Below are 17,718 nucleotides of genomic sequence, written 5' to 3' on the forward strand. Positions count from 1 at the left end.
CCCGGCAGGCACGGCAGGAGAGCTGCTTGTTGGTACCGGTTTGCTTTTTAATTAAAAAATAAAAGGTAATGGGAGCAAGGGAAAATCTGCCCTGAAAGCAGCAAGAAAGACTTGTACAGAAGAAGCATTAAGGCTCCTGAGCTTTACAGGAGGGTCGTGTAAAGCAGGGTCAGCTACAGAAAAAGGCTGTGGCAGAAGCTGCCAGTTTACATTCCACCTGCCAGACACAGCACAGCAACCAGAAGGAAGGAGGAGATGGTGGATCCCGAGGAAAGGAGCCATCACAGAGCCCAGGCCAGCTCGGCTGGCACAGTCCCTCCCCATCCACCGCCGAGGGAAGATGGCAACGTCCCAGCCCGCTGAACTTCAGCTCCTGCCCCACAGCTCTGCTTCTGGGAAGCCAGTCAGCTCTCCAGCCTCCCTGAAGGGCTGCACACCTTGCCTGAAGGCCAGCTTGTACCTCAGTCGGATGGGATCCTGCAAGACAGGAATGGAGAGAGGGGCACGTTGCAGCTGCAGGTTCCTGGCCCCTCCAGCCTTGCTGCAGGGAACCCCCCTCTGCAAGGGGACAGTAACACTGCAGCTCTGCAGAAGCTCTGCACAGAACAAGGCCTGGATCTTTGTCAGTGTGGCTGGGAAACCCATGCAACCAACCAAGGGCAGGCTCTGCAATCCAGGCCTGACCAGCCTTCCCAATGGCAGAGGATTCCTTACACCAGTCTTGGATCTCATAATTATTCATCAATACAACAGAACTGCCACCCACTGTCTGTGCCTTGGGTGGCCTTGTGTCCCACCAGCTGCAAACCCCTGTGCAGGGTCTACCAGGAGCAATCTCTGCAGGCAGACTGAAGCAGAACTATGCAGGCCCCTGCAGCAAATGCCCATTGGATCCTTCATAGCTCTGGAAAGCTGTTTCGGTGGGAAAACTGTCTTCCCAGAACAGCCCAGACTGCTCTGTCTCTCCCCTGCATCTCCCTGTCACACAAATACCCCTCCCAGCACAGGGACTTTCCAGTGCTCCACCAGCACCCTCCATCACTGCACACACCTTGTGTGGATTGGCAAGCAGCAGGACCTGGGATACCACTGCTGGGGGCAGAAGGGGGTTGAAGGCAGGCAGCTCAGAGCCAGATGCTGGCTGTAACTTTATTTTCATGGTCTGAAAGAGAAAAAATGAAAGCTTTTTTGGTCCATGCTGAAAAAGGGCTGGGAGTACTACCAAGCCACACAGGTGGTTAAAGATCCATCAGGCAGCTTTGGTCACTGAATGAAAAGCAGCCTTCCCACAGCCTACATCTAAAAGCAGATCTTCCTAAATAGACAATTTCCTGCTGCACACACCCAGGCAGAGGGAGTGTTGTACCCTGGAGGCTAAAGCAGCGTGTCTGGAGCCCTGTCTAGTTGTCCCAAGGCCTTTCTCTGCCCTATCTCTCCTCAAGGGATATTTCTGTGAAAAGGCACAGGGCCACAGGCACCACCACACGAGAGTCACCATTCAGAGAAGCAAGCCATGCCATTTCCAGGGAGCAGGCAAATCCTAAGCAAGCAATGGCAAACCTTCTTCTCAGGACATTTCTGAGTAGCCCCACTCTGCTACTCGTCACAGGCTCCTCACCTTTGGGACTGCAGCTTGGAACACTATGTCCTTAATTGGTTGAGCTGATGTGCTCAGCATGGAAAGAACCATCACCAGCACATCTGGTCGGCCAGGAGCCAGGTCTCTGGAGAAGTGGAGCATAGCCTTGAAACCATTCCTGTCATACACCGTGAGTGGACAGACACTGCCTGCCAGGGACAACAGGAGAATCAGAAATGAAAACATGGATTCCCCTCCCTTCTGTGGGCAGAACAGCCAAGAAGCATGTATACAAACTTTCACTTCCTCCAGCAAACTGACAGTGTTGAATCAAAAAGCAGAGGAGCTCTGCTTTAGGAAGCAGGACAGCTCCCACCCAGAGACAGATGTTAAGCTTCTGGAGAAGCACTGTGAGAAGCTTTATTACAGGTGCTAAGGGCAAACAGTTTAGAGCACATAACACAGGTTAGCCAGGGCAAGAAACTCCTGACTGCTGAGTGCAAAGGACAGGGACATGTCCATGGTACAACCCCTGGCACTTGTTCAGATACATGAAGTTCCTCACAGAACAGCTGTTACTTTTCTCCAGCTGACCCACACAGCATGAAGCTACTTTGACTTCCTCCCCTGCAAAGATCACAACAGAGCTCCTGTAAGCCTCTAGGAAGCAGAGCTGGGGCACAGAAATCATTGTACTTACTTGGTGTAATTTCAATTAAAGGGACAAAAAGGTTTTCTAGAGAAGCATCATGGGAAGCTGGATGCAAAGAGGCAGCAGGCTTCAGCTCAGAGCCTAAGCTGGAGAATGAAGTGTCTGCCATTGAGCTACTTGGAAGGTCTGGACAGGGCAATTTCATTGGTGATAAATCCCTGGAAAGAAAAGCATGTAGAAAGCTTGTATTAACTGGGGAGGCTACCTGGCATACACCATCATCTGCTGTGTCCATTTGTGTTCCCAGTCCCTCATCCCTTTTAGGTATAAAGAAAGGACAAGCTTACACTCTCTGAGTTCTTGAGATATTTGAAAACTCTTACATTATATGGAAGAAGCTGCTTTTTCAGTACATTAAGGCAGACTTTGATTTCTGCTACTACCATGAAACTGCTTCACGGCTTCAGAAGTCTGGTCTCTGCATACAGACTCTCTGGAGCTCTGGTCAGTGAGGTTAAATTTGGTTCAGAATCTGTTGGCCTCCACTGAACGCCTGGAAACTATATTGTCACAGCCTGAAGAAAGCTGGGCAAAGTACTTGAGTCACAGGTTTTTGTAAAAAGACCTGACTGTAAGGTTTCTGTTCCTTTAGCTCAGGATCACCTTGTCACTAAACCATGGGATTTGTCTGTCCAGAGTTCTGACCATTGGAAGGTCCTCATGTGCAATTACCAAAGTGCAATTAGATGAACAGCTAGTTGAAAGGCTTTCCTAAACCCCTCCCCTGTAACACAGTTCTGCTCATCTCCAAAGCCAAGCTGTACTGGGACAGTTTGCTTACAAGGATAATGTGTGTGTCCTGGACGGTGGAGAGAGCTGATCAGCCAGGCCCTGGAATCCACCCTCCTCTGCACAGCTCTCCTCCCAGCTCTCCTGCAGTCCCCATGTCTGAACAGCACTTATGGTTTCACCATGTCCATTGTGTGCAGCAGCCTGAAAAATAAGGCACTTCTGGTTCATGCTACAGAAACATTAGCAAAGATCAGGCCTGTTCCACCAAAAAGAACCTCATTTTTAACAATGCTACTTGATGTCGAAGCAAATACGAGTGATCTGGTTGCAAAATGCACTGAGAAATTAATTGCAGAGCAGGAGGATTCCAGTTTCCCTTCAGAGTAGTCTTGTATAGAGAGGCTGCTAGAGAAAGCTAGATCAAGAATCTTGTCTGATTTTAGTCCTTTGTACCTTATGGACTAAAGTATCTGAGGATCACTCACCTCTGCTAAGCCAAAATCAGGCGGTGGCTTCTGTACAACAGGAGAGTTGCTGAGACCTAAGAAAGATGCCAAAATGCCACTGCTCAATTACAGAAAACAAGAGTTCTCTACTAGTTCTTCCTTTGCTGTCTAACAGCAGTTTGACTACAGTCTGACACCATTAGACAAGCTACATTATTGAAAACTTATGACACTGGCTGAAAGGGTCTCCTTTCTCTTACTTAGCACAGACATTAAAGCCAAAGTTCTCCCATCTTCAATAAATGCCATGAACCCTAGTGACAAGGAGAACAGTGCACAGAAATGCACATACAAACCTAAAGCCTTCAGCTCCTCATTGAGTAGACAGGTGGAGGTGGTGCTGCCCTGCTGGGAGGTGGTGGTTGTGTTTGCAAACTGATCTACAGGACACTGGGATGTCACCTCCAGTTCTGAGAAGTCAATCAGTGTGTAGCTCCTCACGTGCTGTGGGACTGGCTGGCAGGCTTGGGAACAGCAGAGAGAGTTAGAGAGAGACCTGAAAGGAACAGTGTATAGGAGGGCACAGACGTGCCCTAGAGGACTCACAGGTGAAGAACTTCAGGAATATTTTCTATCAACCACATGTAAAAGCAAACAATGGTTACATTATAGCTTTCCTGTGTTATAAGATTTTCTCCACATTTCTTCCCTGAGAAGCACCTTCCTTCCAAGCTGCCCTCACACACTACACACAGGAGCAGAGCTCTTGTGGAACGCTGCAGGATGCTCTGTACCTGGTGCATCAGCAGAGCTGGTGGCTGAACCTCCTCCACCACCATCTTCAGGGCTGGCTACAACCTGCCTGTACTGTCTGAGCACCTGTGTGAGCTTGTCATTGGCCTGCAGGATCTCAGCTGGAAAACAGGAGGGGGAACAGAATATTAATGTTCTAACCCAACGGGCATGGTTTAAAGGTGAATGCAGAAAGCTTTGCCAGCAGGGTAGCCAGTGCCTTAGCATTCCCCCTCTCAGAGGAAGGGCTTACCCCACTTGTCAGACAAACCAGACACACCTAACTGCAGAGAAACCCAAGGACAGGGTTGTCTCTTACCTAGAGCCTCGTCGTCCTCGACTGTCTCGCTGGCCAGGCGGAAGAGCAGCGGCCGGAGCTTCTCACAGCGCTGAAACAGAGTCTGTGGAAGGAAATGCTTCACATCAGGAGGTCCCCAAGGCTCTCACACTCTGCTGTCCCCGTGACCATCTGTAAGTGATGCTACCTCTAGAAAAGAAAGATGCACTTTCTGCCCAGGTCCAGACAGAAGGTATAAATGCTGCATGTTTCTGCACTCTCAAAATCCACAGTAGCCTGGAAGTACAGCCACTGGAACAAGGAGGCTTTGCTGGTACCTCCTCAGCAACTGCTTTCTCTCTATACATAGAGGCATAAGATAGATCTGTGTCAAATTACTCATTTTAAAAGAAAAAATATCCAGGTTTGAATAGGTGGATCAGACTCCTGGGAAGCATTTCAACCACTGGTTGCTGCTCCCCTCAGTGCCACACGGCTCTGCCCCTGAGGAAGTGAGGAGGCACAGAGGGAGACATGTTTCCAGTCTAACAACAGAGACTCTTCCATCTGCAGCAGCAGCCTCCCAGCAGCAGCCAGCTCCCAACTCTGCTGTCTCACACAGCCACAGAAGTCCTCACCTACAAAAATTCAGTTGTCTGAAGTTTTTTAAATTTGAGTCTGACAGGCATTCTGGTGGAATCTCAGGTGTTTGGAGGCCATAAAGTTATTCTGACAGCCCTGTTAGTGACATTAAACATTTCCTCAATTCACTGATATTTATGAGCAGACCATGAAGTCTGGACAGAAAAGGGGAATCACAGGAACCACAGCACAAGCTGAAGAGCACAAAGCTTTGAGCTCTGCTCAGGTCTCATCACACCCACCTAACCATGCTGGGGCTGCAGGGGTTCCCGTGAGCTATGCCACTGCTGGAGAAGAACCATTTCCTCCTAAGACACCAGAAGGAGATCAGCTAAGCTGGACAGAAGCTCCAGCTGGCACAGCAGCAGATGGTTCTGTTCCAGCTTCCATTACACTGACAGGAGGGGCCATTATTCATCAAATCCATGGTGATGCCCTCCCTGGCAGAGCTGAGGGCACTGTGCTGTCCTTTGAATCCTGCTGCCCTCCCAGCCACTGCCTGGGCCTTCCTCTTATGCAGGAAAAAACAGCACTTACCTCTAGGGTCTCCTGGTCGGATTTGGATAATTCTTGTCTCTTGTATTTTTCCAGCAATTCATCCATCTGTTTAGCATTCTCAGAAACCTCACGGATGGTATCCACTCTTCTGGACACCTTGGCTGACTTTTCTTGTTCCTTTGATGAAAAATGAAATAGAAGTATATGATGACTGGGCTAATACAGACAGTGCATGTGCTCAGCCGGGTCACTCTGCATCACACTGGTGGGGGAGCTGCTTCCTATGAGTATCTTGATGCAGGGAGAGGAGGGAGAAGGCAGCAGGGAAGGATTCGCCCCCAGCAGCTCTGGTGTCGGCACCGCACCCGCCTCCCTGGCCAGGCTGAGGACAGGAACCTCCTCCACTCATTTCACCACAGGCACGAGTAAGGTTTCAAAATTAGAGCTGGGAGTTGATGGCTTCTGCCATACAAAGGGCACCCTCAGAACAACCGCAGGGATGCTGTCAAACCAGACCAGATCTCCCATTTATGCAGGGAAGTGGGGTGCCTTTCAGATGGGGAATGGGAACAGACACACCAGATGTGTGCACACACCCTGCAGACAAGAGGCAGCTCTGTACAGATGGGACTCTTTTCCATCTGGGAACTGAGCCCCTTTTTGGAAAATTTCTATCATTATGGCAGCACTACTGCCAGAATCCCACTAATGTGAAGTGTCCCACCGTACAGGCTCCTGGGGACACATGTTCCCTCCTCCTGACAATGGCATATTTTAGGGAAACCAAACAACCCAGTACTGTAACTTCAGAGCATCAAATACTGAAAATCACCCCTCCTCTGGGGCAGCATTATGGGGATCAGGTATAGAGGGCCCACTGCCAAAAACTGAACTACCAAGTCATCCCCCTCCCCAGCTGTAAACAGGGTGTCTGGCCCAAGGAGCTGCCCACCTCTCTGATGATGCTCTTGATCAGACGGTTGGCAGCCTGCAGGTCTGCAGGGTGGCTGCTCTTCAGAAGCCTTGCCAAGAGCTGTGGAGGGGAGAGCAGGGGACAGGCATGAGCAGCAGGCTGTGGGCACTGTGCTGCAGGCACACACCACAGAGGTACAGAGGCCTGCAACAGTTCCTATAATCCTGGAAATATATTTCCCATCATCTAATCCAGATTATATTGTTGCTTCCTAGAGCTGCCTGCACACACTGTTTGGGAATAGAACTCTCTGGCTCTGCAGAGCTTCTGTGAGACCTGGAGAAACCCTCCCTTAGGGAAGTTTAATAGAAACTGACATTTTTCTGTTAAAAAGTTCACTTTTTACTACGCAAAAATTTCTGACAAAGCATCAGAGCATTCTCTAGCTGTACAGCAAGAAGCATTAGCATTTTTCTGCAGACAGTCAGTTTGAAACAGCAAAAGCCCCCAAAATATGACAGTATCTTCTCATCAGTTTGTATCAGAGGATGGGTAGGCAAGAAAACCTCTAGGTTTACCTTTGATTTCTCTTCAACTGTGTCAAAAATTGAATTCTGAGGTCTTGGAGAAGGGGGAGGTAAAATTTTGTCTTCTGGCACTTTGGGGTCTTCTTTTACAATCCCTGGAATGGGTGACAGTATTTGCTCAGTGATGCCTGAGCTGTTAAAACACCAATGCCCAACAGTGGTTTTGATTTTGCACCTATTTCCTTCACCCCTCCCTAGAATTTTACAGAATGAGATGGAGAAGCAGGAGTTGCCTTAGCACATGCCCAGACAAAAGACTTTCCTTACTCCCTTGATTTAGCACAGGCCAAATGAGATCTTCAGACAATAACATTTGGATGTGCTGAGCTTTGGACAAGTTTCTGGGTGACAATAGCAGCAAGGACTATTAAATACGATGGAATGGATGAAAAATCCAGCTCAGGCTCTCTCTGAAGCCATTCCTCACAATCCTGGATGAGCATTCCAGTGCAAAGATCACCCTGAGAGTGTCCTGCACCTCTTCCCAGCACAACAGTGACCAGCATTGTCTGAGCAGAGGCCTCAAGGACAGCCTGAGCTCTGGCTTAATGCAGCTGTTCTTTGGTAAATCTCTTCAAACAGTTACATGCATCTTAAGTACCCAACAGCCTCGTGAGCGTGGCCTTTGTCCTTTCCTCCTTACACATGGCATTTTAGGAAAAAAGCTGAGTCACAAGTGAAGAGGACAGATATCTGTGGTCTGAAAGCATGTGACTTGAAGGCTAAAAAGGAAACTGAAATAACAGAACTAAACCTTGTTTCTTCAGCATCTGATAAGCATCCCGGATTTTAACTTCCTGAGGAAACCAGACTGTCCAACTGAATATTACTTCTGTAACTCTTGACTTGACTTTTTCTGAAGACCAGGTTCCATAGTACTGAAAAGAAAATGAAAACATAAAGTGAGACAAAGAAGATTAAACCCAAAACATTAGTGCCAGATGTGACATTTGGGTCTAGCCCCAAGTTGTTTGTGTGCAGTGACTGAGTGGCAAGTGGATTCCTAACCCTTTACTCACAGTGTTGTCAACGGTGTATCTTGTGGCACAGGAACCAGTGCTGAAATGCTGCTGAAGTCCAGCTCCCCTGCTGCTACCTAAGCTGATCCTGCCTGTTGAACAGGACCCAAACCCAGGCTGACCTTTGGCAGGAGGAAGCAAGGAGGAGAGCAGCCACAGCACAAGGGTTTGAGGACAGAGCATAAGAAAACACAGGAGAGGCTCTGGGCAGCTCCTGGCATCCCTCTCCTCCACCATTTCCACAACCAAAGTTCTGTAAATCATTGCAAGGCAAAAGGGCCACAGGCTGAGGGGTCACAGCAACAAATTCAAGTTCCTGTAGAGTCCCAAATTGTCCCAGCAGAGAAAGGAGAAACCACAAAAGCTTTTCAGAGGAAGAGTCCCTAGCTTACATCTTTTACAGGGGAATTCACACCCAGTCCTTGTGCTTGGAACCACAGAAGAATTCTGCTCTACTTCTGTGTGAGACCAATTTTTTGTATCCAACACAAACTAAACGGTGTGTCCCATCTGCAATGTCCAGCATAACCATGACCACCTACCTTTGGAGAAAGCACTTTAATCAGCTCATTCAAGAACCTGAATTTTGCTATTTCATTGTGAAATCTTTCACCACAGTTGTTCACACAGGTCTCTAGCACCTGCAGAAAACAAAATGGTACCAAACAGAAGCTGTACTCACAGGTTTGGGGAATTTTTTAATACCTTGCCATTATAATCCTAAATCTAAGAACCTTCTGGCACTGCATTCAGAAATATAAGATGCTGAGGAAGCTGTGGAGCAAGAACATCTGTTTTTCCTTCATCCAACATCCTGAAGCAGCACATTTAAGACCATCTGCTCTGTTCCACCCATCACTGATAACTTTTGGGCCACTGTCCCTGCAGTGGGTCTACAGGCAAGAGCTGCAGACCATGAAACATCCCAGCAGAACGACATGGGAAAGAACAGCAGTTACTCCCTCTGTTAACACCCTGCTTTATGCACTCCTTGTACAATGGCAAGATAAAAGGGAGATATCCAAGAGAAAAAAAGAAGAGACAGCTATACTGTCTCTACCCCCAGACTCTATTTCCAGGTTACTGCTGCCTCTCTTGGCATGTGGATGAAAGCACTTACTGTGAGAGCATGGAGAGCTTCCATCTCCTGAGGTGACTGTATTTTATGTGCCAGCAGCCGCAATGCAAGGGATGGGCTGGGGAGTAGAAGCAGCAGGTCAGACTAGGCACAAGTTCCCAGGAAAAACAAGAGGCTGGTGAGGACACAGTAGCAGGACTCGCAGCCCCCTGGGTTGCAGTGGTAGACGTCAGAGATACCAATCTTGTAGAACCCAGTCTCTGGGATATGCCTCTGCAGCTTCTTTACTCTCTCGGGAGCAGCAGAGCCCAGAAGCAGTCCTGTCTGAAGGTCCCATTCCCCCCCAGCAGCCAGGGGACTCAGAGCTAACACAAAGAGCTGTCTGTCTGCCTTACCCTTCTGCCTCGGTCTTCACCTGCTCACAGAACTTCTGGATGCACTCCCAGTTTTCCTCGGGGATACTTGGGTCAGTGGCTTTATCTTACAGAGGGGGAACAGAAAAAAAAAGAACAGGCTCAGTGCGAGCAGCATGTGCAAACATGTGGCACAGGAAGCAGCTCAGACCTCACACTGCTACCAGCTGCTTTTTGGTAGAAGAGGCAGAAATGGAAGGCACAGGACGAGCAGCAAACAGCTGGTACTAAAATCTGCCTCAAACCAGCCCTGAGCACACCCGAGCCCAAGCCAGGCACCAACTGAGGTGTTGAAAGAGCAACAGCATGATGTTGCTTTTAGCACAGAGTAGGACAAAACGCTAAAAAGCATTTTCAGGCAGCTTTCCTAGGACCAGACAGCAAACCTTGCCATGCCAGAACAGTTCACCCTTTTACACCAATGCTCACCCCAAAGCTCTGCCTGAATGGCAGAAAAGTCTTTTCCAGCTTTATCCACTCCCCCTATTCAGTGCACAAATGACTTGGTCAGGACTGGGAGGGGAGGATGGACAGGAAAGATGGGAAGCAGGAGAGATGCAGCAGGTTGAGACAGCACCTGAAGGGGTCCGTGGAGGAGACAGACCCTTCCCTATGGAGCTGAAGCTGCTCCAGTGCCCACCCAGCGCTGGAAGCAGCACCGGAGCCAGCAGCAAAGCCAACCCCGGCCCCAGCCCCACTCACTGAGCCACTGCTCCAGCTCCCCGGTGCCAGCCATGGACTCCTGCTCTGCTCCGCCCAAAGCAGGAAGCAGAACCAGCTCCCGGCCTGCTTGCCCCTGCAGGCAGCCCACACGAGTTTTCCTGCCGTGGAAGTAAAATATTCCCCCCCCAACACCCCGCCCCTCCGGCTGCTCCTCCCCTCACTGGCGCGCAGGGCGAGCAGGCGTTGGTGAGGGCGGAACCAAAAGTCACCACGTTAGTTTAATCATTTAAAGGTCATCATCCAAAAGGGGGAAAAAAAACAACCAACAATCCCGGTTTCCAGGTCAGGGATATTTTTAGCAGAACCACACGCATGACACGACACAGGGAGGAGAGTCCCCTCTCCCAGCAGCTCACTCAGCCCAGCAGGACACTGGGACAACTGAGAGGGCAGCAGTTGTATTACACATCTTATATATATATATAAATACACATATTTATGTTCTGCGTATATTAAAATATCCTCCCCACAGTATTTGCTGGGGACCCATGTAGTTGTAGCTGCAGGTACCCTGGTGGTGAAGCCCTCTCAAAAAGAGACTGGTCACTTGAGACGAACCATGCTGCTGTCAGAAACAGCATTACTTTCTGTCCATGTGGTCTGAATTTAAACACTGACAAAAGTCTCTTTCTCCCAGCCTGCTTTCCAGGCTGTTGGTACAAGATGAATGCAGAAGGATGGACCTAAGTCTGTGTTTGGTTCCTCTACCAGACCAAGTGGCTTATGTCAGTGCAGATACATACACAGCTGGGTGACACCTGCCTGGTCTAAATCCCAGCTCATCTGACCACAGGAAATGCTGTTGAGATCCAACAGTCCAGGTCTAGGGCCATGACACATGCTGCCCACACCACCCGGGCCCCGGGCTGGCTTGGGGGTGTTGCTGCTGTCTCCTGTCAGCCAGACAGGGCTTTGTGGACTCGTGCAGACACTTCTTGGGGTCCCAGGGTCACCATCATCTCCGCAACGCTCGGTCCGTGCTGCGAACACAGGAGGAGTCACTGAACAAATGGAAACTTACACTTCTCAGCACATGCTCATGCATCATCACGACGGAAATGACAGGGTGATTAGCTACCAGATTGCTGGTAGACCAAGGGCAGAGGTTTTATGAGCAATCTCAAAACACGGGTTTGGGTTGGTTTTTTTCTCCTGAAGTGAAATGCTAACAATGGTCAAACTGACCCAGGACTGATGCCAGAGCCTGAGCCAGGGCTTGGCTTTGAAGGACTTTTATAAAACTTGGTTTTGAACTTTGTAAAAGCAGATAGCACATAAAATCCCAGTTTTTCCCAAAAGGTACAACCTTGCCAACACTCCCTGCAGCTGGCCCAGAGGTTTGTCTGACTTTAGATTTGACCACATTCCTGCTCTGACAACTCCTGCCTTTCTGAAACTTTCACAACAGCCCTTTTCTCCAGAGCTGCTGTCCAGTGGTACATTCACTCATAATAGCAACTGATGTCAGTCCTTGTGAGATGTCCAAATACCAGCATCTTCCTATCACAGAGAAAATAGCTGTTAAAAAAAACCCAGAAGGTCCCACTCTCAGAATTTTTATTTTTTACCTGCTGCCCACTGAGAGCCAAGCGAAGGAGTTTCATCACACTGCTGTACTTGGTCTCTTTGGTTTGCTTCTGGAGGCTTTTCAGGTCTTTGTTCAACTCCTCCATGGACAAAACTGCTGCCTTCCTTGTCATGAGCCTTTAGGAAAGAAGATGTCCTTAGTCTGGGACATACAAAACACAGGATTCCTTCCCAGGAACAACTAATGACTTTGATGACTGCCAGCCACCTCAGACTGGCTTTGCAAAATCTTCTGGCAAGGACAGCAGCTCAGGGTAAACTTTCCTGCCCTTGGCTCCTGCTCTGTGCCAGGTCCTAGGCTAGCCAGCCTGTGTGCCACCCTGACACCACTTCCCAGCAGCCAGAACTGCCAACTGGCAGCCAGGGACTGAGAGATGGAAGCAAGAGGAGCCTCCGGGAACAAGCTCTTCAGAATGACAGTGATTCCCACTGGACACAAACTAGGCTCATTCCAGAGACCCAAAAGTCTCATGACACAATGTGAACACGTTGACAAACGCCCTCACACTTTTCCAGCTGGACACCAGAGCAGACAAAAGCTCAGGGGATCTGGTGGGAAGGCCCTGCCGAGGCCACTGCTCCCTCAGCACAGGCTGCTGTGCCTTGTGCTCTACAAACCCCAGGTGTTTGAGAGCTCTGATGGGAGCTTGCCTGCTGGCAAGCTGCTTTTCAAATAAACACATGGAATTTCTCACCAGTTATTAACTACAGCACCTTCCAAGGTAGAGCAAATGAAATGCCCAAGATGGATAAGCAGCCCCAAGCAATGCTGTGGGGCAGGCAGGTGGGGGTGTGCAGAGCTGGGAACAGACACTTACCCTAAGACTAGTTTTCCTATTTCATCTACTTCTGCAGAAATAGTTTGCAGCTGCTCTCGGGACACCGAGGGCCTAACCCATAAGTAAGAATAATCAGAGGACACCAGATTCTCCAGGAAGCTTATGTGTCCCTGTAGAAAGAAAGCAAAGCTGTGAGGCTGAGGGTTGAGCTAGAGCAGACTCATCCTGCCTGGGCTGCACCGACACTGCAGGTCCAAACACACCACGACCTCGCACCCCACACTGCTCAGGGGATCACTGACAATTAGGCAGCTGAGCTGGTCACACCCACAAACCCAAAGGCTTTATTCTTCACCAGGAATCCCCCAGATACCAGAGAAGCATCCAGGGCAGACTGGGAAACAGCTGGGTTCATCCTCCTTCCTGGCAGTGGGAAGAGCCACAACATCATCTGTCCCCTTCACAGCCAGCACTCTGCCACTTATCCCAGATCTGGGCTCCCAAGGCACAAACCCCACCAGTTTAACCAGAGCTTCATTTGCTTCTGCAAAGAGGTTGCTCTGACTTTGCTTCAAAGCACAGAGCAGTGGAAAAGTAGAAGCACCTTCTGCTGCCCAGCCAGCAGAGGTGACAGGTCTCCTGGCAGGAGGGGCTATGGGTGCTGCACCTTCCACCACATGCCAGCTGCATCCCAGGCTACAGCAGAAGTGCTGCTTGAAGGCTGTCACCACACATCTAGCCAAAGCTACAGCTGACCTGGTCCAGCACTACTGAGAGTCCTGCTCTGAGCAGGAACCAGAGACATCTTCCAAGAAACATCCTAGAGTCCCATGATTCACTTTCATGGCAGAGAGACATCCATGCCCCTCTGCCAAGGGAGCCCTTGGCTGGCTCGGCAAAGTGCAGATGAGTTTAAGACTCTGCAGAGGCCACCAAGATACTCACCACGCCCGTTCCTACAGGTCAGCTAAGTATATGAGCTGATTCTGCAGCCCTTGCACACAAAACCACCCGAGCTGGCTGCCTGCAGGCTGTGGAGCTTCAGAGCTCAGATCTCAGTGCCCAGGTCTCAGCCAAGTCTCCCTCCAGGAATCCCACAAAACCTCAGCTCCCCAGCAGGCTGACAGTGCTACTGCTGCTCGTACTTTTCTCAGCAGGAGGACTCGCTCCACATACTCCTTTTCTAGAACATCTCGATCTATGTGTTGATCCCCATAGACGTGCTCCACCAGCAGCTGCAACTCTCTAACCAGCTTCTGTCGCAGCCCTTCATTCTCAATGTGACGGACGAGGTGAATCCTGGAACAAAGAGGGAAACTGGACTGCTCTGGGTCAGGCTGAAGCTAATCATCCCAACCTCACAACACTTACCAAACAAAACTGACAGACAAAGCCAAGTCCCAGGAATAAATTCTCACTGACATACACATGATTGAGTTTGAAAGTTACTGATGTTTATACCTGTTGAACTCTGGGAGTTTTTCAAGGTCCAGGAGGGCAGAATGGGTTGTAATTCTGCCTATTTCAAACTGCGAGATCAGCTCCTCCAAAGTCCTTCCCATCTGTTTCTCTGCAAAACAACCCAACATGGGAATGAGACGTCCACTCTCCTGCAGAGCAGCAGTGTCCCTGCCTTCCACTGCCAGCCTGAGGCACAGGGCTGGGGCAGGGGGTGACACAACAGAGCCACTTTTCACAGTGCCAACAAGGGATGTACCCCAGCAAACAGGAGGGAACTGGGAGCAGCCACACCTGGGAAGCTTTCCCCTCCTTAAGAGCAAGCTCTTTGGTGGAACACCCCTTGCATCAGTCAGCTAAAAAGAATTAACACTCAGCCTAGAAGCTCCGCTGCCCAGGGAAGGTTTCATTCCCCAGCAGAGTCCCCGAAACACAAGTCAACTTGTGATCCCCACACAGCAAGAGCAACAGAATTGACTCAACCTCTCATGGTCTTTCAGGTTAAACAAGAAGTGTGACAGACGTAACACACAACACTGCAATTATTAACCACAGAATACACCTTTTCCCAGGAGTTTACAGACAGTTTCTTCACCTTGAAATGAATGTTGTTGCAAGTGGGAACCCATTAAGCACCAGAGTCAATTTAAATAGCTGCAGAGAGGCAGGAAGGCTCCCACCATTCCAGCACACCACCCAGGAGCTCTGCAGAAGCCCTGGTGGCATTTCAGCAACAGACTGGCCACCTGACCCCTTCAAACACTGTCAGAGTTCTTGGCTATTAAAATCAACCCAACCCATTCCCCAAGATCAGCATCAAGAAGTGCCCCAACCAGTACAGAGGCTGTTGCTGTTACCTGTGAACCCAGAGCCACAGTTGGTTATGATGTCCAGCAGGGCCTCTGGCAAGTAGCCATCCTGAGCAAAACGCTCCAGGAAGATGTCCCCCTGCCTCTTGGACAGCTTCCCACCATCTTTGTTCAGAAGCAGCGGGAGGTGACCAAACTGAGGGGGGTCCCAGCCAAGGGCTTTGTAGAGAAGAAGGTGCTTGGACGTCGAAGTCAGCCACTCGGTTCCCCGCAGGACGTGGCTGATGCCCATGTAATGGTCATCCACCACGTTTGCCAGGTGGTAAGTGGGGAACCCGTCCCCCTTGAGAATCACCGGGTCACCTTCCACCTCTGCCACTTCGTGCTTACTCCAGCCATAGACCAGGTCCCGAAAAGGCTCCACCCCGGTCTCCAGCCGGAAGCGAACCACCCACTCCAGGCCCTGCGACAGCTTCTCCGCCACCTCCGCGGGCGTCAGGTGCCGACACCGGTTGTCGTATCTTGGAGAAAGGAGAGCGAAGGTCTCAGTTCAACACAGGCCAACCCTGTCAGCCATTTTCACATTCCCAAAACTCTGAATCAGCCCCCGAACTGTAGCTGTAACGTGCCCGCTGTGCATCCCGCCAAGCCGCCTCACCTCCGGAGGTCGCTCCCCAAGCCCCCCAGGGTGAGGCTTCTCGCCCTGCAGGCAGCGAGATCACAGCCCTCCTGCCGCGCGCCCGCGAAGCAGAGGGACCCCCCGGGGGGCAGGAATCCTACCGCGGGGTCTGCTGGCTCCGCAGCGCCTCTTTCCGCAGCAGCTCCAGGCGGCGGGGGCTGCAGAAGCAGCGGTACGCCGCGCCGCGGGCCAGCAGCTCCTGGCTGGCTCGGCTGTACAGGGCGAGTCTGCGCGACTGCTGGTAGGGCCCGGCGGGGCCGCCGCGGCGAGGGCTCTCGTCGGGGGGAATGCCTGGAACGTCCGTGTGACGGGACTTAGCAAGCGCAGAGGAAGGCAGAGGGAAGCCCCGCACCCGAGCGCCCGGGGCGGCGCGGCAGGCGCTGCAGAGCGCCCGGCGAGGTCCTGCTGCAGGGCGGCAGCTCACGGCACCGGCCGGCGCTGGGAGCCCCAGCGTCGCGGGAACGTGCAGCATTGTGTGTGGAGCAGCAGGCAGAAAAACACCCCAAAGCCTTGCAGGGAGCTGAGCAGCCCTGACAGGCTGCCCAGAGCAGGGGGTGCACGTGCTGCTCAGGTGCACGCCTGGAGCACCCACCCCTTCTGTAGCAAAGGGCACTCACCACAAAACACAGCTGGGACCTCAGCCACTTATTTTATCTACTCCAAATTTATTATGCAACAGTCAAGTCCTTTGACATTTACCCACCCATTAATGGAAGCACCTCTGAGATGTGCCTCCAAGTTTATCAACACTGTATTCTGAAGTACCCACACTTCTATTTCTTAAGCTCAAAAAGAAGCAGAGAGTTAAAATGAAAACTGACACCTCCAGATCCTGTTTAGCAAATATTCTACCTAGAAAGCATCTAGAGTTTACAGCAAGGACAGTGAGCTCCAGCTTCAGACCTTCCCATCACATCTCTCCTGCACAGTCTTCGTTACAGCTGCACATTGGGCCCCTTTCACAGAGTTGGGTCTTTCTGTGTGTCAGACAACACAGCCAAAAGAAACCAACCCCAACCAGTGACTTCTGCTCTAAAGCACCCCAAAGCATGGGGGGCTTCCCAGGTGTCTGGCTGTACAACGACATCTCCAGGGAGTCACCATCTGAAGCCCTGCACAGCCTGCTGCCGTGCAGAGCACCCTCAGCTTGGGCACTGCCAACCTCTAGAGAATCTTCCAGCCAGTAAAAAAACTTAAAGCTGTCTGCAAATACCTGCCCAATCCAGCATATCTTCTATTCCCTCAGCAGCTCCGGGCACCACTCGGCTTTGGTCTGTATCCTCCACTCTCAAAATAAAGGTCCCTTGGTGCTTTTTGGCAAAAATGTAATTGTACAAAGCAGTCCGAAGGCCACCCAAGTGCAGGAAACCTGCGGCCGTGGGGAAATGAGAGATGGTCACAATTAAGGCCCAATGAAGAGATTTTTACCCACAGCTAGAAGCGAAACGCTGCAGCAATGGAACAGGCGTGGAGGGCGGACGGGGCGGGGAGCCGTGCTGCGGTGCTGCGGTGCTGCGGGGCCTGGGGCCCTCGCCGCGGATGTGCCGCCGGTAGCGGCCCCGCGGGGAGCCGGGCTCCCCGCACCGCGGGGCTCGCAGCAGGGGCCGCGCGACCCTCCCCCCGGGCCGGGAGGCTTCTCACGCCGCAGCCGCGGCCGGGCGGGCCCGGGGACCCTCGGTTCCCTCCCAGAGGAGCCGGTACCCCAGGAACCCGGGGAGCGACGCCAGCGGGGCCCGGGCCCCCCAGGCCCGGAGGGGTTTGAATTCACGTTTTGCGCCCCAAAGCGGCTCCCCCGGGGCGAAGGCGGGGTTACCTGTGGGGCTGGGCCCGAAGCGCACCCGCGGCCCCGCGCCCCGCTCCGGCCCCGCCGCGCCCCGCGCCGCCCGCACCGCGCGCGCCATCCCCCGCGCCGCCCACGTGACCGCGGCGCCGCTTCCGGCGCGGCGCCTCCGCCAGTGCCCGCGGCCCCGGGGCGGGCAGGGCGGGCTACGGCGG

General features: G+C 51.6%; 2 protein-coding genes across 5 annotated transcripts; both read right to left on the reverse strand.

Moving 5' to 3' along the window:
* Positions 1–26: 26 nt before the first annotated feature.
* On the reverse strand, positions 27–10,518 carry GGA2 (golgi associated, gamma adaptin ear containing, ARF binding protein 2). 4 transcript variants are annotated; one of them, XM_051632267.1, is made up of 17 exons: positions 10,391–10,518; positions 9,671–9,755; positions 9,318–9,393; positions 8,740–8,838; positions 7,933–8,056; positions 7,170–7,273; positions 6,631–6,711; positions 5,718–5,855; positions 4,581–4,662; positions 4,264–4,383; positions 3,826–3,993; positions 3,509–3,564; positions 3,073–3,224; positions 2,280–2,449; positions 1,619–1,788; positions 1,052–1,162; positions 27–477 (listed from the first exon to the last, which is right to left on the reverse strand). In XM_051632267.1, exons 1-17 carry the CDS (start codon positions 10,422–10,424, stop codon positions 367–369), a joined length of 1,881 nt encoding a protein of 626 aa, XP_051488227.1. In that variant the 5' UTR covers positions 10,425–10,518; the 3' UTR covers positions 27–366. The 4 variants fall into 4 exon arrangements, with proteins under 4 accessions (XP_051488227.1, XP_051488230.1, XP_051488231.1 ...); XM_051632270.1 differs by lacking the exon at positions 8,740–8,838; XM_051632271.1 differs by lacking the exon at positions 1,052–1,162.
* A 700-nt stretch (positions 10,519–11,218) lies between these two features.
* Positions 11,219–17,653, reverse strand: EARS2 (glutamyl-tRNA synthetase 2, mitochondrial). The gene is made up of 9 exons (XM_051632273.1): positions 17,537–17,653; positions 16,937–17,092; positions 15,825–16,014; positions 15,093–15,565; positions 14,239–14,347; positions 13,923–14,076; positions 12,817–12,947; positions 11,980–12,115; positions 11,219–11,391 (listed from the first exon to the last, which is right to left on the reverse strand). Exons 1-9 carry the CDS (start codon positions 17,622–17,624, stop codon positions 11,308–11,310), a joined length of 1,521 nt encoding a protein of 506 aa, XP_051488233.1. The 5' UTR covers positions 17,625–17,653; the 3' UTR covers positions 11,219–11,307.
* Positions 17,654–17,718: the final 65 nt, after the last annotated feature.

This window comes from Apus apus, chromosome 14 (genome assembly GCF_020740795.1).
Source record: "Apus apus isolate bApuApu2 chromosome 14, bApuApu2.pri.cur, whole genome shotgun sequence".
NCBI lineage: Eukaryota > Metazoa > Chordata > Aves > Apodiformes > Apodidae > Apus > Apus apus.

Bases quoted from the DNA above. Each gene is read 5' to 3' on its own strand.
- GGA2 (XM_051632267.1), bottom strand. From the start codon at position 10,424: ATGGCTGGCACCGGGGAGCTGGAGCAGTGGCTCA. The intron at 5,856-6,630 runs GTGGGCAGCTCC...TTTTCATCAAAG, and splicing joins TCAAGAGCATCATCAGAGAG to GAACAAGAAAAGTCAGCCAA. The intron at 478-1,051 runs GTGTGTGCAGTG...CCTGTCTTGCAG, and splicing joins TGCTTGCCAATCCACACAAG to GATCCCATCCGACTGAGGTA.
- EARS2 (XM_051632273.1), bottom strand. From the start codon at position 17,624: ATGGCGCGCGCGGTGCGGGCGGCGCGGGGCGCGGCGGGGCCGGAGCGG. The intron at 17,093-17,536 runs GTAACCCCGCCT...CCACGGCCGCAG, and splicing joins CTTCGGGCCCAGCCCCACAG to GTTTCCTGCACTTGGGTGGC. The intron at 14,348-15,092 runs GTAACAGCAACA...GTTGTTTTGCAG, and splicing joins CTGTGGCTCTGGGTTCACAG to AGAAACAGATGGGAAGGACT.